Source organism: Vitis vinifera, chromosome 13 (assembly GCF_030704535.1).
Source record: "Vitis vinifera cultivar Pinot Noir 40024 chromosome 13, ASM3070453v1".
NCBI classification, from domain to species: domain Eukaryota; kingdom Viridiplantae; phylum Streptophyta; class Magnoliopsida; order Vitales; family Vitaceae; genus Vitis; species Vitis vinifera.
In genome coordinates, this window is record NC_081817.1 from 23,411,084 (window position 1) to 23,427,313 (window position 16,230).

General features: G+C 35.6%; 1 protein-coding gene and 1 pseudogene across 15 annotated transcripts; one reads left to right on the forward strand and one right to left on the reverse strand.

Moving 5' to 3' along the window:
- The first annotated feature begins 760 nt into the window (after window positions 1–760).
- Window positions 761–11,928, forward strand: LOC109121408 (putative disease resistance RPP13-like protein 1). Of its 15 annotated transcripts, none has more exons than XM_059741563.1 (10): window positions 761–4,961; window positions 5,331–5,452; window positions 5,563–5,989; window positions 6,163–6,544; window positions 6,638–6,911; window positions 7,049–7,520; window positions 8,768–9,171; window positions 10,170–10,504; window positions 11,032–11,344; window positions 11,569–11,928. In XM_059741563.1, the coding sequence occupies exon 1, from the start codon at window positions 845–847 to the stop codon at window positions 4,922–4,924; it is 4,080 nt and encodes a 1,359-aa protein (XP_059597546.1). In that variant the 5' UTR covers window positions 761–844; the 3' UTR covers window positions 4,925–4,961; window positions 5,331–5,452; window positions 5,563–5,989; window positions 6,163–6,544; window positions 6,638–6,911; window positions 7,049–7,520; window positions 8,768–9,171; window positions 10,170–10,504; window positions 11,032–11,344; window positions 11,569–11,928. The 15 variants fall into 15 exon arrangements, with proteins under 15 accessions (XP_059597546.1, XP_019073313.1, XP_019073307.1 ...); XM_019217768.2 differs by having other exon boundaries at window positions 7,049–7,115; XM_019217762.2 differs by lacking the exon at window positions 6,638–6,911 and having other exon boundaries at window positions 8,768–8,834; window positions 9,108–9,171.
- A 1,355-nt stretch (window positions 11,929–13,283) lies between these two features.
- On the reverse strand, window positions 13,284–15,872 carry LOC100254850 ((-)-alpha-terpineol synthase-like; annotated as a pseudogene).
- Window positions 15,873–16,230: the final 358 nt, after the last annotated feature.

The window sequence follows — 16,230 nt, forward strand, 5'->3', positions numbered from 1 at the left end:
TAATATTTCTCCGGAACCAAACATAACATTCATTTTTAAAACCCAAACAATGAAGGTAATACATTTTTATTTTCACTTAGATTATCTTTGGTTCCCAAATAATTTTTTTTTTTTAAAGTTTTTTTATATTTGATTTCGTTAAAAATAAATATATAAAAAAATGAAATATAATTAGAATTAATTAAAATTTTATATATTTTAATTTATTTAATCTTTATATAATAGAAGAAAATAAGTGGAATGAGTTTGAAAAAATATTTTAAAAATCTATTTTTTTTTCTTTCCTTCAATATTTTCTCTCTATTTTCTTTTCCTTACATTTTTCATTAATTTTTTTGAGAACCAATTATAGTTTTGGAATTACATTTAGGCTACAATCTAATTTCGCCCATTGCAAGCCAATATTAAAATCAATGAAAAAATATGTTTGACCAAAAATAGGCCGATAGAGTGTAGTAACCTTTATATTTTGATTTGATGCAATAGAGCATACTGATGATTATTCTTTGTGTGATAAGCATCTTTCTTTGAACAAAGCATATATTTAATTACAATTGAAGAGATAATAAGGAAAAGTTAACAAAAATAAAAAATAAAAGATGGTTCAATATGATCCCCTAGAAGACAAGACATTATTGTTTTAAAATCTATGCTTCAGATCTCAACAAACACGCACATGCATTAAGAATCTTTTACTCCGATTATGTTATTTAAGGTTTTCTCCACTTGCCAGCAGCCATGATCGTTGACCTCCAAAGAACATCGAAGTTTTATCTGGTAGTTCCTCAAATCTTCATTTGCTTCCATCTCTGCTGTTCTGCCCTTTGCTTTATTGAGAGAAACGATGGAGGTTGTTGGAGAGGCCATTCTTTCTTCTGCCCTTGAATTGTTGTTTGATAAGCTGGGATCCTCCGAGTTGCTCAAGTTTGCTCGCCAAGAGAATGTCATTGGTGAACTTGACAACTGGAGGGACGAACTGTTGATTATTGATGAGGTGCTGGACGATGCGGAAGAGAAGCAGATTACAAGAAAGTCCGTGAAAAAATGGCTGAATGATCTCAGAGACTTGGCTTACGATATGGAGGACGTACTGGACGAGTTCACCACGGAGCTGTTGCGGCACAGGTTGATGGCGGAACGTCATCAGGCGGCTACCACAAGTAAGGTACGGAGCCTCATCCCAACTTGCTTTACTGGTTTCAATCCTGTAGGTGATCTTCGGTTGAATGTTGAGATGGGGTCCAAGATTAAGGAAATCAGTAGACGGTTGGACAATATTTCAACTCGGCAAGCTAAACTGGGTTTGAAAATGGATCTTGGGGTTGGGCACGGCTGGGAAAGGTTTGCATCTGGAAGAAGAGCTTCTACTTGGGAACGGCCGCCCACGACATCTTTGATGAATGAAGCTGTTCAAGGTAGGGATAAAGAAAGAAAGGATATTGTTGATTTGCTGTTGAAGGATGAAGCAGGGGAAAGCAACTTCGGTGTACTTCCCATTGTTGGCATTGGAGGGACCGGCAAGACTACGCTTGCCCAGCTCGTATGCAAGGATGAAGGCATAATGAAGCATTTTGACCCCATAGCCTGGGTTTGCATATCAGAAGAATGTGATGTGGTGAAGATATCAGAAGCAATTCTCCGTGCACTCTCTCATAATCAGAGTACAGATCTCAAGGACTTCAATAAAGTTCAACAGACATTGGAAGAGATATTGACTCGAAAGAAGTTTTTACTGGTTTTAGATGACGTGTGGAACATAAACCACGATGAGCAATGGAATACTCTGCAGACGCCTTTTAAATATGGAGAAAAAGGGAGTAAGATCATAATAACAACGCGTGATGCAAATGTGGCAAGAACGATGAGAGCATATGATTCACGCTACACTCTGCAGCCTTTGTCTGATGATGATTGTTGGTCTTTGTTTGTGAAGCATGCTTGTGAAACTGAAAATATCCATGTACGCCAAAATTTGGTACTACGTGAAAAAGTTACAAAATGGTGCGGTGGTTTGCCCTTAGCAGCAAAGGTGCTTGGTGGCCTTTTACGCTCTAAACTACATGATCACTCATGGGAAGATCTATTGAAGAATGAAATTTGGAGATTACCAAGTGAGAAGCGTGACATTCTCCAAGTATTAAGATTAAGTTACCATCATTTGCCTTCTCATTTAAAGAGATGTTTTGGTTACTGCGCAATGTTTCCCAAGGATTATGAATTTGAGAAGAAGGAACTAATCTTGTTATGGATAGCTGAAGGCTTAATTCACCAATCAGAAGGAGGTAGGCATCAAATGGAAGATTTAGGTGCTAATTACTTTGATGAATTGTTGTCAAGGTCATTTTTTCAATCATCTAGTAATGACAAATCAAGATTCGTAATGCATGATCTAATTAATGATCTAGCTCAAGATGTTGCACAAGAACTATATTTTAATCTAGAGGACAATGAGAAGGAGAATGACAAGATATGCATAGTTTCTGAAAGGACTCGTCATTCATCATTCATTCGTAGCAAGAGTGATGTGTTTAAACGATTTGAAGTATTTAATAAAATGGAGCATTTACGAACTCTTGTTGCATTACCAATCAGTATGAAGGACAAGAAATTCTTCTTAACTACTAAGGTTTTTGATGACTTGTTGCCAAAGTTAAGACACTTGAGGGTGCTCTCCTTGAGTGGTTATGAGATAACTGAGTTACCAAATTCGATTGGTGATTTGAAACTCTTGCGATATCTTAACTTGTCCTATACTGCAGTCAAATGGTTGCCTGAATCAGTGAGTTGTCTCTACAATCTACAAGCATTGATATTATCCGGTTGTATAAAACTTAGTAGGTTGCCTATGAACATTGGGAATTTGATTAACCTTCGCCATCTTAATATTCAAGGCTCAATTCAACTAAAAGAGATGCCTCCACGAGTGGGTGATTTGATAAATTTACGAACATTGTCAAAGTTTATTGTGGGCAAACAGAAAAGGTCAGGAATAAAAGAATTGAAGAACTTGTTGAATCTTAGAGGAAATCTCTTCATTTCAGATTTGCACAATATTATGAATACGAGGGACGCAAAGGAAGTAGACTTGAAAGGGAGACATGACATTGAGCAGTTAAGGATGAAATGGAGCAACGATTTTGGAGATTCAAGAAATGAAAGTAATGAACTTGAGGTCTTCAAGTTCCTACAACCGCCTGACAGTTTGAAAAAGCTTGTTGTTTCTTGTTATGGTGGACTAACTTTCCCAAATTGGGTAAGAGATCATTCATTCTCAAAAATGGAGCACCTGAGTCTCAAAAGTTGCAAAAAATGCGCGCAGTTGCCACCAATTGGGAGACTACCTTTACTCAAGAAGTTGCACATTGAAGGGATGGATGAAATTGCATGCATAGGTGATGAGTTCTATGGGGAGGTTGAGAACCCTTTTCCATCTTTGGAGTCTTTGGGGTTTGATAATATGCCAAAATGGAAAGACTGGAAGGAAAGGGAATCATCATTTCCTTGCCTCGGAAAGCTTACAATAAAAAAATGTCCAGAACTGATTAACTTGCCGAGTCAGTTGCTTTCCTTGGTGAAGAAGCTTCATATTGATGAATGCCAAAAATTGGAAGTGAATAAATACAACAGAGGGTTGTTAGAAAGTTGTGTTGTTAATGAGCCTTCACTCACATGGTTGTACATTGGGGGGATTTCAAGGCCAAGTTGTTTATGGGAAGGGTTTGCTCAATCCTTAACAGCTCTTGAAACATTGAAAATAAATCAATGTGATGAGTTGGCATTTCTGGGACTGCAAAGCCTCGGTAGTCTTCAACATTTAGAGATCAGAAGTTGTGATGGAGTTGTATCCTTGGAAGAGCAAAAGCTGCCTGGCAATCTTCAACGTTTGGAAGTGGAAGGGTGTTCCAACTTAGAGAAGCTGCCGAATGCACTAGGAAGCCTCACATTTCTCACAAAGTTGATAATTTCGAATTGCTCCAAACTTGTGTCCTTCCCAGCCACGGGTTTCCCACCAGGGCTAAGAGATCTTACGGTGACAGATTGTAAGGGTCTCGAATCACTGCCTGATGGAATGATGAATAACAGCTGTGCCCTTCAATACTTGTACATTGAAGGTTGTCCATCTCTCCGCCGCTTTCCAGAAGGTGAGCTTTCCACCACCCTTAAGCTGCTGCGTATCTTTAGATGTGAAAGTCTGGAGTCTCTACCTGAGGGTATAATGCGCAACCCTTCAATTGGCAGCAGCAACACTAGTGGCCTTGAAACATTGGAGGTACGGGAATGTTCATCTCTCGAATCCATTCCAAGTGGTGAGTTTCCCTCCACCCTTACCGAACTTTGGATTTGGAAATGCAAGAACTTGGAGTCAATTCCAGGCAAGATGTTGCAAAATCTCACCTCTCTTCAATTGCTGGATATATCTAATTGTCCGGAAGTTGTGTCCTCTCCGGAAGCGTTTTTGAGCCCCAACCTTAAATTTCTTGCGATTTCAGATTGCCAGAATATGAAGAGGCCTCTATCTGAGTGGGGCCTTCACACACTCACCTCTCTTACACACTTCATCATTTGTGGCCCATTTCCAGATGTGATTTCTTTTTCAGATGATCATGGGTCTCAACTTTTTCTTCCTTCATCTCTCGAAGATCTTCAAATATTTGATTTCCAGAGCTTGAAATCCGTAGCCTCCATGGGACTCCGAAACCTCATCTCTCTGAAAATTCTTGTGTTGAGCAGCTGCCCTGAGCTGGGGTCTGTTGTACCAAAGGAAGGGCTACCACCCACACTTGCAGAACTCACAATCATAGATTGCCCTATTCTAAAAAAGAGGTGCCTCAAAGACAAAGGAAAAGATTGGCTCAAGATTGCCCATATTCCCAAAGTTGTTATAGATGGAATTATTCAACAATCAAGTATGCCCGATTCATAACACTCCCTTATCTACTCGGATACCTGCTTCAATTCAGGTAATTTTAATTCCAGCTTTAATTTTCCATATAACTGTAACTTTTTTTTTCAAATTTTCATCAGTACCAGATGGATGACTGTTGGGTGTTTTCATATCAAATTTTCAAATTTTCATATGGGCAGATTTTACTCTGTGGTGTTTTCTCTTCAAATTCCAGTCTTTCTGTTGCTATGATTCCAGATGTATTGTGGCATTAGTTCTATGATTCTATATAACTGGAATGATAGCTCATCATTAGTTCTCTTCAAATTTTCAATTCTATATAACTGCAACAATGTATTTCTGGTTAAATATTTTTACATAGGAAACATGATGATCCTTTCTCACTATTTTGCCCACATAAAGGAATTTGGGTTTCTTATTGCAGAGTCCATGTCCTGAATATGGTGTTGCCACTTCTTTCTATTTGCTATCTTGGTTCTATTTCTCTCTGACTGAATTTGGGTTTGGTACCGGAAAGAAGATGAAAGATAACCTAGCAAAAGCATGGTATGTTGCTTTCCACTTTGTTTTTTTTCAATTTCATTCTCCTATTTTAATTTTAATAGTAACGATATTTTTTAAAATTTGCCTTTTTGACTTGTGATATATTCTTCAAGCACTTGCAAGATTAGGGCCTGGCACCAGGACCGTCCTCTCACATCGCTCAATTTTGCACCTCCAGAAGATGTGGAAGCCTTTCTTAATTAATTATGGTATCTGGATAAGCTGCCAGCAAGTCTGCATGGTCTCACATGTCTGGGAGATAAGAGAATGTTGTTGTGCTGAAAGATTGTTTCCTCTCAGGGGACTGGTTTATCGTCATTGCTCTGCATCAAGGACCAAAATCAACATTTGCAAGACTTGAAATCTTGCTCATTCTCTTCTGAAATATCTGTGCTTCCAAGAAAAAGTATAGATTGTTCCTGTGATATTCCACATCCTCCCGTAGAATTAGATGATTGAACCATCTATTAAAGAATCATCATCTCTGTTCACAGAAGTACAAGCATTGATTATACTTTCCTCTTTATCTTCAAGATAAAGGTACACTTGTGTTTGTCTCTTGTATCAATCATTACTTTGTTCATGGACTTCTCCAATGCATGCTTTTCTCTTTTGCCATAGGTTTTGACAAAGGTTTATTTTTGGAAAGCATATATCTCATTATTTTTAATTCATCTTGCTAATATGTGATGGTTAAATTGATTGTGTTTCAGTTTATCAATATCTGTATCCCCATTCATGTCTCGATGCACCCAATGGAATGCTGCTACAAAGCTAGTTCAGCGTAAAGATTTGCCCTGAATGGGGAAAAGATAGAATTGCAAGACCGGTTAAAATCCTATGGATCAAGAAATATGTCAAGTTTCAGTTCTTTTTCTGAAGAAAGGGCTGCATGCAATTCTTAAATTATCCATGAGGAACTTTCCTGTCTGGAGATACAGTGATTCAAGGAGAAATGAAAAAAATGCCCCATTTCCACATTCCCAGTATGCCGATGATAGCTCACTTGTCCATGAAGAAACTTCAAACTGAATTATGTTTTCACTGGAAAAAAAAAGAACAGAGGCCACCATATCCCATGCTCTTTTCAATCAGGTGTGTTCATTCATAACATGGAATTCTTACTTTATATTACCAATACCAGTCTCCATTTTCTTATATTAATTTAATTTCATGCCACAAATGTAGGACTAAAATGGGAAAAGGATGCAAACCAAACTTTAAATTTCATAACCATAAATGCAGCCTTCTAGCATGGGGTGCAGGGCATTGGAATTTGACTGGGAGGTGTAGCTTACACAATTTATGGAGTACTCAACTCTGTAGAAGTTTCATCATTAACTGTTGGGTGCTCGGGTCTGTTGTCCTTTTCATATGATAATCAATGTTTGCCTCTTCCTATGACTCCAACTTCTCTTTGTGTCCAAAAAAATCTTCCGAATCAGGATTCCATGTCCTTCAGGTCTATACAAAACAACACTTCTCTTGAATATCCACTTAACTTTGTTCTGATAGAATTTCAGTAGATTCCATCAGATCCGTTAGCTCAAAATATGTTTTCTGTTTTTTATAATCATTGAATTCAGATTGTACCTGCAGGAAAACGGACTGATGTGGACAAAAAGCCAAACCTGGTCATTTCTGCAGCTTATCAGTATCTGCCTGGGTAAAGTATCCCAATCATAGGATTCTCTTCAGCAAAAGGAGCTATGCTAGATGCACCATTTTACAAAATTTTGGGGGTCACACCTGATTACAGTTTCCAAAATCACGTCTTTTAGAAGTTTTGAAAAGCCCCATTAAGTTCATTTTAAAATTTGATTCTTTCTAAGATTAGTGTCTGCTTCATGTGACTCCAATTTTCAAATCCAAAAGGATCCAATGCTTAGCTCTGTTTCAAACTTTTGGGTAATTACATCATATGGTACAAGATAACAGGTTGAGAGAGTTCAAGGGATATCCCAAAACTGTACCTCTCTGAAAACCAAGGATGGATGGCTGGCCTAGGCTTTGATCATCTTTGCTGGAGGAATAGAAGAAGATTCCCGTTTTTTCTTAAGTGACATAAAAGGTGCAAATTCTTTTATGATAACATGGCAGTAGCAACAATTTTCTCAATTTTTGCCTCTTCCTATGACTCCAACTTCTCTTTGCATCCAAAAAAACTCCCGAATTAGGATTCCATGCCCTCCAAGTCTACAAAGCAACACTTCTCTTGAATATGCACTTAAACTTGTTTTTATCTTATCGCTCAAAGGAACTGCCTGTTCTTGTTCCCATCTTAAGAAAACAAAGGCACTTACTAGTGAATTGAACCCTTTTCTGATAGAATTTCACTTATTCCATCCAATCCATTGCCATAAATCTGTTTTCAATTTTTGATAATGATGGAATTTAGGTTGTACCTTCAGGAAAAGGGACTGATGTCGATAAAAGCAAAATTCCTGGTCATTGCTGCAGCTTTTCAGTATCTGTGCTGGATGCATCATTTTACAAAATTTTTGGGGGTTGCACATGATTACAGTTTCCAAAATCAGGTCTTTGAGAAGTTTTGAAAGCCCTGTTAAGTTCATTTCAAAATTTGATTCTCTTTAAGATTAGTGTCTGCTTCATATTACTCTAATTTTCACACCCAAAAGGATCCGATGCTTAGTGCTGTTTCAACATTTTGGCTAATTACATCACATTGTACAAGATAACAGTCTCCCAAAACTGCACCTCTCTTGAACACTATGGATGGATGGCCGGCCTAAGCTTTGATCATCTTGCTAGAGGAATAAAAGAAGATTCTTGTTTTCTCTTAGGTGGCATAAAAGCTGCAAATTCTTTTATGATAATGTGGCTGTAACAACAATTTTCTCAACTGATTCTGGAGTCAGTTATATACAAGGTTTTACTAATTCTGGCTTAGTTTCATTTTATTTTGATAGAAGGTGAAAGTAACACACTTTCTATTTGATACCATGTTTGAACTTTAACAATATAGGATCATTCTCTTATTTTGAGGTATTTTCCAAGATGTTGTATGGTAAATTATGGTCGTAAGCTACAAGGTATATGATTGGCTTTTCTGGACTCCAGCATCTGATTTGAAAACCTTCTGTCTGCTCTTTTTTTTTTTTTTTCTCTTTTCATAACTTTTTTCTGCAGAGTAATATCCTAATCTTTCTTTTTTCTTGATGAATCTAAAGCGGTTACAATTATTTAGTATGAAACTTGCCTCAAGTCATCAAATGAGTTCCCTGTTTGAGAATTTGTTGTTTTTAATTTGTCTACATTTAAATCCACATTCACCAATTTCTATTCCCATTTTCTCAGTTAGATATTGATTGAAAGACCATCAAACTTAGCTGGAGTTGATTTGTTTATTGGAGTCAAAGAAACGGTAAGTTCTCCTAGTTTTGCAGAATTTTATTAATCTATGTTTTAATTTAGCTACCACAATTGCTAGTGATTCTTAGTTATTCCAAGCATTAATTCTCAAGAAATTTCCTTTTTATTTAGTAATCATCTACTGCTGCATTTGCAGACTTCGGTAGATAAATAAATAGGATCCATCCTTTTTTTCGTAATCAGAATTAAGGCTCCTATTTAGTCCTTTCTCTTCTTTTTGTTTTGGTTTTTGAGATGATGAAGCAATTTTTGGTGTTGATAGCAGCAACCCTTGTGGCCATGAAATATTGAATGAATGGGGATGTTCATCTCTCAAGTCAATCCAATAGGTGAGTTTCCCTCCACCCTCGAGAGAAGTTATAATATTCATAATTACAACCTTAAATTCCGTCACAAATTGCATGGTCAATTTTCCTACTTAGTTACTATTTTATCTTCAAGGAATCCTTAACCAGATTCAGAAACATGTTAAACACAATTCACCACTTCTTATGTTATTGACCCTCTAACAATTAGGAACTATCACTTCCATTTATAAGGCTTCGTTTCTTAACCTACTGAAGATCAATTTACTTGGAAATTTATTCTAAGTATAAGTGAGCAATTATGTGTTAGAACAATGGATAGTTTTTGTACAATCACTAGGTTTTTTTGTTCAAAAAGGTGAGGTTGAACTCACTCCACACAGTTAGGGTTTCAACAACTAGGGTTTGGTCCAGTGTTCACTCACTTATTCCAAAATTTTCCTCAACCTTGATATTATCCTCAAAATATTATTATTATGAAATTTAGAGTCAAAAGACATCAAAGATGATACCTGGTTGATCAAGATGCATAGTTTTGACATTTTTATATTAAATGCCAAATGATGTTTGAAGATCTTAACATAGAATGATTAAACAGGGCAGGAGGATCAATCATACATTCTAAGGTTGTATAATCAATGATCCTACACTAGAATGTGATATGAATTACTGAAAGATCTGATTTTTAATTACTAATATCAATCCATCATTTCTATGTCCATTTGCATATGTGCTTCCATTTTTAATTTTGAAATGCCAACATTTGTATATTCATATCAATGAAAATGTATATACAAGAAGCAGTAATTAATATACAACACAGTTTAAGTCTGACTTCTCAAATCAAGTATATCATAGCGATCGGCATATACATGAAAGTTTTTCATCTCTTAAGTCATCTCTAGGGAAGATGTTGCAAAATCTCACATCTCTTCATTTTCTGAAGATATGTAACTGTCCAGAAGTAGTGTCCTCACCGGAAGTGTTTTTGACCCCAAACCTTAAATTCCTTGTGATTTCAGAATGCCAGAATACCAAGAGACCTTCATCAGAGTGGACAGATTTTTCTTCCCACGTCTCTCAACTATCTTCGCGTACATAATTCATTTCCAGAATTTGAAATCCATAGCCTCCATGGGATTCAAAAGCCTAGTCTCTCTAGAAACTCTTTTGTTGGAGGCCTGCCCTAGGCTCAGGTCTGTTGTAACAAAGGGAGGGCTGCCACTCATGCTTGTAGAGCTTCAAATCAAGGATTGTTCTATTCTAAAAAAGTGGTGTCTCAAAGACGAAGGAAAAGATTGGCTCAAGATTGCCTACATCCCCAATGTCCTAATAGATGAAATTATACAACAACAAGGTAAGCCCCATTCACAGCACTCACTCCTTTATCTTCTCAGATACCAGCTTCAATTCTTCAAGTAATTGTAATTCAAGCTTCAAATTTTCATATAACTGCAATTTTTTTAGATTTTATTATTTGGAATATAGCAATGACGACCGATTTTTCCAATTTATTCTACATTAACTTTTTAATCACAGAAGATAGCTACCACCTTATGCCTAGTCATCTATGCAACAGTGTGTATGGGTACAAGTAGATTTCACCTTAACAATTTTCCTTTTTCTGGTTAGATACTTAAAACAAAATTCTTTTGATGTTATTTATCACACTTTTATATTGGTAAGGGGATTTGGGTTTCATATTGCAGAGTTCATGTCTTGACTGAAACTGGTGCTAGCACTTCAAAAAAATTGCATTGATTGACAATTTTGTTTTGCTGTTTTAATATTAGTAGTAATGATTTTTTTACAATCCATCTTCATGACGTGTGATATATACTTTAGGCTTGTCCTCTTACACTTATCAATTTCCTACTCCTTCAGCAAATGTGAAAGCCTTTAATCATGCTCACCTGAAGAAGCTGTCAACAAGTCAGCATGGTATCACATCTCTGGGAGATAAGAGCATGAAGTTGTGCTAAAAGATTGTTTCCTCTCAGGGAACTGATTTATCATCAGTGCTCTGCATCAAGGACCCAAATGAACACTTACAAAACTTGATATTTTGCTCATTGTCTTCTGAAATATGGGTGCTTCCAAGAAAAATGATGGATTGTTCCTGTGATTTTCCACTCTTCTATTGATTGTTCACAGAAGTACAAGCGTCGATCATACTTCCCTCTTTATATTCAATGAGGTACACATACATGCTTTTATCTTGTATCATACATAGAATTCTCCGATGTACATGTTGGTTGAAAAAACAGAGAAAGGTGCATATGTAGGAATCCAATGCCTGCTTTTCTCTTTTGTCATAGTTTTTGAGAAAGGTTTATTTATTGGGAAAAGTGTATTAAATTTGTTCTTGTTATTCTTAATCCATCTTGCTAATATGTTATGCTTAAATTGATTGTGTTCCAGTTCAGAATCAAGATTTGCCATGAATAGGGAAAAGATAGGATTGCAAGACTGTTTAAAGTGGTATGGATCAAGATATGTGCCAAGGTTCGGTCCTTCTGTTTAAGGAAGAGTTGCCTACGACTTCTGAAACTGTCTATGAGGAACTATCCTATATGGAAATAGAGTGATTCAAGGAGAAATGGAAAGATTGCCTCCTTTTAACATTCCCTGTATGCTGATAAATAATGTTTCAATTTTAGTTCTGATTGGAACTCGTATTTGAATGGTGAATGGCTATGTAATTGACACTCTGTGAATTGAATGTCATTGATCATTACATTAATTAAATGTTTGGATATTTCTTTGAAAAAATGTTAAAATCTCATTGTTCAAGTTTTCAGATTTCTTGTTTATGCCTTCCACTTTTCATAATTGAGAGGCTCCTTTAACATATTAAATACATCATCCAACTAACAGACACAGTAGATTTTGTAGGCTCTTTCTTGAGATGAAATTGCTTGTCCGACAATGAGTAGGCCCTTCCTAAGGGCGTGGAGTTCTTTATTTTTATTTTATTTTATCTTATTTTCCTTTTCTTACAACTTTCCAAGATCAAAACTACTTTTCATGACTGTAATGTCATATTTCATTTTCACATGAACTTGCAAAGTATGTTAATTCTACAGAAGGAATTATTGTTGTCCCACAAATTTCATAATCATTTGTCCTTAAAAGTACCTAAGAGGACATACTATCTTAAAATCAATCAGATATCATGGTGTCTCTATTAAAAATATCTATTGTTGTTGACTTCCATCAACAGTGATTCAATTCATAAAAAATATATTCTCACTCTAGGATCTCACTTGAAGGTTAAAGTCACTACAAACTTAGGTATAAACTCAATATTCTCTCAAGGGTTGAGAGACAATATAGTATAGTAGCTACCTAATAACCTCACATCATTAGTCACCATAGGTCCTATTTGATATGTAATTGTATACACTAGTATACTAACTAAGGAAACCTCATCTCAATAACTAAGACTAGTCATCTCTCTAATTAAGAGGTCATATACTACAACCTAAAATAGATTATCTAAGTCTACGAACTGACTATGAACAAATAATTTATCTGCAAAGAACTCATGACTTGGATCTTTCGTACAACTTCTAATGTGCACCGAAGTCATGTACAATACAAGAGATGGCAAGAGAGAATGCTTATAAATTATAATGTATGAAATAAAAATAGATAAAAGTGAAATTGAAATATCATTAAATAAATAATAAATTACAAATCTATTCCATCATATCATACTTTTAAAGGTTCTATCATAACATTAATATACTTTTAAGAGCTCTATTTTAGAGCGAGGGTGTGTGAAAACAAAGTAGTGGCAATCACTCTATATTTTTCTCTTATCATAGAAGAAAATCTACAATGCTAAAGTGAATGTAACTCTTACATTGAGAGTAAACCATCATAAATCATATATGTCTTCCGTTTATTTTATATTTCTTACATATTATTGCTCTCATAAATAAGGATTTTCTCTTAAGAGTAGTTGCACTCAACATGATGGGTCAATCTAATGGAGGTATTACTCTTAATTTCATGTTGTAACCACTCCTTGATTGTAGATTCTTGATGAGACCTCATGTAACCTTAGATATTAATGAGATAATTAAAGCCAAAAAAAAGCACCAACTTAATTCTCGTAAGGACAATTCTACTTAAACATTAACAATAGTTAGTCCTTCATTAGTGATAGCACTTTAATTCATGGCATTTAAACTTCCGCATAGTAGATCACATTCAAATCTCAAACTAACAAACTTTGGTATGCAGATTATGGGGAACAGGCTCAATTAGTGTCAACAATATGTCCTCCTTGGTTTCACGATCTTGAACACCATAGCCATCTCCATATAGGTATACCCTTTGGCCCATCCTGCCAACGTTCATTGCAATTCCGATAAAAATACGAGAGAAAGGAGAATCCTTAGATTGTTCCTTGTTCATCTTCTTCCATGAATCCCCAATCAAATATTTTATATGCTCACATGTCTCTTCTTGGGAAGCACCAGTCTGATGCATGTGACATTGGATTGACTTAGGAACATCGCCTCTTTTTAACTCATCCTGCAGAGACAAACCAAGAATAAAATATCCTTTCAAAAATTTTCATTGAAACTTTTCAAGGAGAGTGAAGAGGGTTGCTGGCACATTTTGATGTTCCAAGATCATCGGACAGCCGCAAAATCATTGATGATCCATGGATTATATTCGGAGGCTTTTCTAAGAACTCTATGGCATCCATTACTGGATTTGAAACTGAAAAATAAGCATGGCCTAGAATTGCAGGAGCTGATGAGGAAATGAATCCATTGGTAATGTATTCTTGTAGTGTTGGTGTATATCCACTGTAGTACCACCTTGCCTCCACTAAATAACATTTACAAAGATCTGCCCACTTAAAGATTCAGAACATATTAAAGTTATAAGGGCACTATATATGCAAAAGAAGCTGTAGCACACTTCACCAAATTGGATAATGGAAAGATCAAGGAGTTCAGAGTTGAAAAATTACCATCTTCCCAAGATGTGGAATGATGTTAGAACCTTCTTCCTTAAGAACATAGTATGCCATTTCATTAACAGAGTTGAAGAGAGCAAGGAAACATATCTTCATATATTCTGGAAGCTGATCCATTGCATTGATATCCCATCTGAACATGCAAACAAAATATTTGAGCAAAAAAAACCAGAGAACTGAGAGACATGTCAAGTATAGATTCACAAACCTGTCAACAGCATCTGTAAATATCTCGAGTTCATCCAAGGTACCATATATGTCATAAATATCATCAATTGTTACTATCAGTGCCAAGACCTTTGTGATTATTTTCCTGCAATATCCAAACTGAGGCTCAAATGCATGTCCTACAGCCCATAAGAAATTCTCCACCAACCTGTCCCTAGTAAAACTCATCTTTTCTCCAAGGCCAATATTTTTCCACCACCTGTATAAGATCAAAGAAATCTTAGAATAAGATAGAATCATTTCATTTGATTTGGTAGGGAACCTGAATAGGTATGATCTTACTTGGAAACATCTTTTAAATCTTCTTGGTGTATTGCTTGCACCATGTTGTAATCCAATTTTGCAAATTCCAGCAAACTAGGGTCCATGTCCTGTCTTCTCTCGTGTACATCGATGAACCACCTTGCCTCTATCCTTAGCATTCTCCAATGCAATGGAAGCTCTAAGGAATGGCTTACTAATATGGCAAGATTTTTGTCTATACTCTGCTCAAGGCTTTTCTCAAGATGTTTTTTTGTGAAATCTCTAGCCTCATCCAAGACACTTTCACCTTCCATGGAGAAATAAGAAGCTTCATATAAGCATAGAGTACCCTTGATATCCTCATAGTGGCATGGCTTAAATCTCCCCATCTCATCCTTGAAACAATTAAAGACATCTGTGACATTGAAGGAAGCTAATTGCTTAGTACTTGTGACAAAAGCATATTTAAAACAGGGAAAAAGCATATTTATCTATTGCCAATTGAAACTTTAAAAATTAATAAATAAAAAATTATATTCAGAACACTGAGGAAAAATTGGTTCATGATGGGAAGAATAAACTAAATGATAACATCCTTTAATCAGATACCTTGAGGAACAATTATGCCCATGTTGTCTTAGGAGTCTAAATTCAAGAGCTGTAGCATACAAATTCTCAACCTTCCACATATTGTTTCTATCATAGTTCTTGTACCTGCAGTCCAATATGCTCTTTATTTCATCCTCAAAATGATAAGACACTCCAAGCCTCTGCAAGAGATCGATTGTCACTAGTTGGTCCAAAGGCTTCTCGTCTTTTACCTATTCGCATCATTTTCACAAATCCCTTTAGTTCATCCAATCGTTTCATGTGTGCTTCTCCCTGCAGACAGAACACTATTTGTTACCAAGTATTTAAGCCCAACAACAATTGTAGAACCCCCTTTATATATGATATTTGATTATTACCACATAGTTGCTTCTCAGTGACTGGATATAATCATAATCCCAAATGGAGGGTTGGTAATTTGCACTTCGCCTAACTGCAGTTTGATCTTGAACTTTACTTGCAAACAGGCACTGGACTACAAGACCAGAAGTGCTGTCACTGAACGATTTTCCTTGCCTGCTGCAATGTCTTGTAGGTGGTTGCAGTCTTGGGAAAGCAAGAATCGGATTTGGAGCAAGCATGCTAAGAGCCATTATTGAAGCAAGTTTGTAATAGAGAAAGATGCCACAGAATGGTGGGTTTACATACAGGGAGAATTATCTTTTGGGGGTAGATGGCCCCAAATTAACAAAAGGTCCATATAACTCTTCAAATTGAGTTGGAGGATATGAAATAGTAACGAACAAATATACCCTTTAAGAACACATATAAAATATTTTATAAAATTAAGTTAAATAATTTTTTTTTAGTAATTTTTTTCTTCAAAAATACTAAATTAAATAAAAGTAGTTTTCAAAAATATTAAATTAAATAATTTTTTTTCAAAAATATTAAATTAATTTTTTTTCAAAAATATTAAATTAAATTAAAGTATTTTAAAAAATATTAAATTAAATAAATTTATTTTTAAAAAATATTAAATTAAATAAAAGTATTTTAAAAAA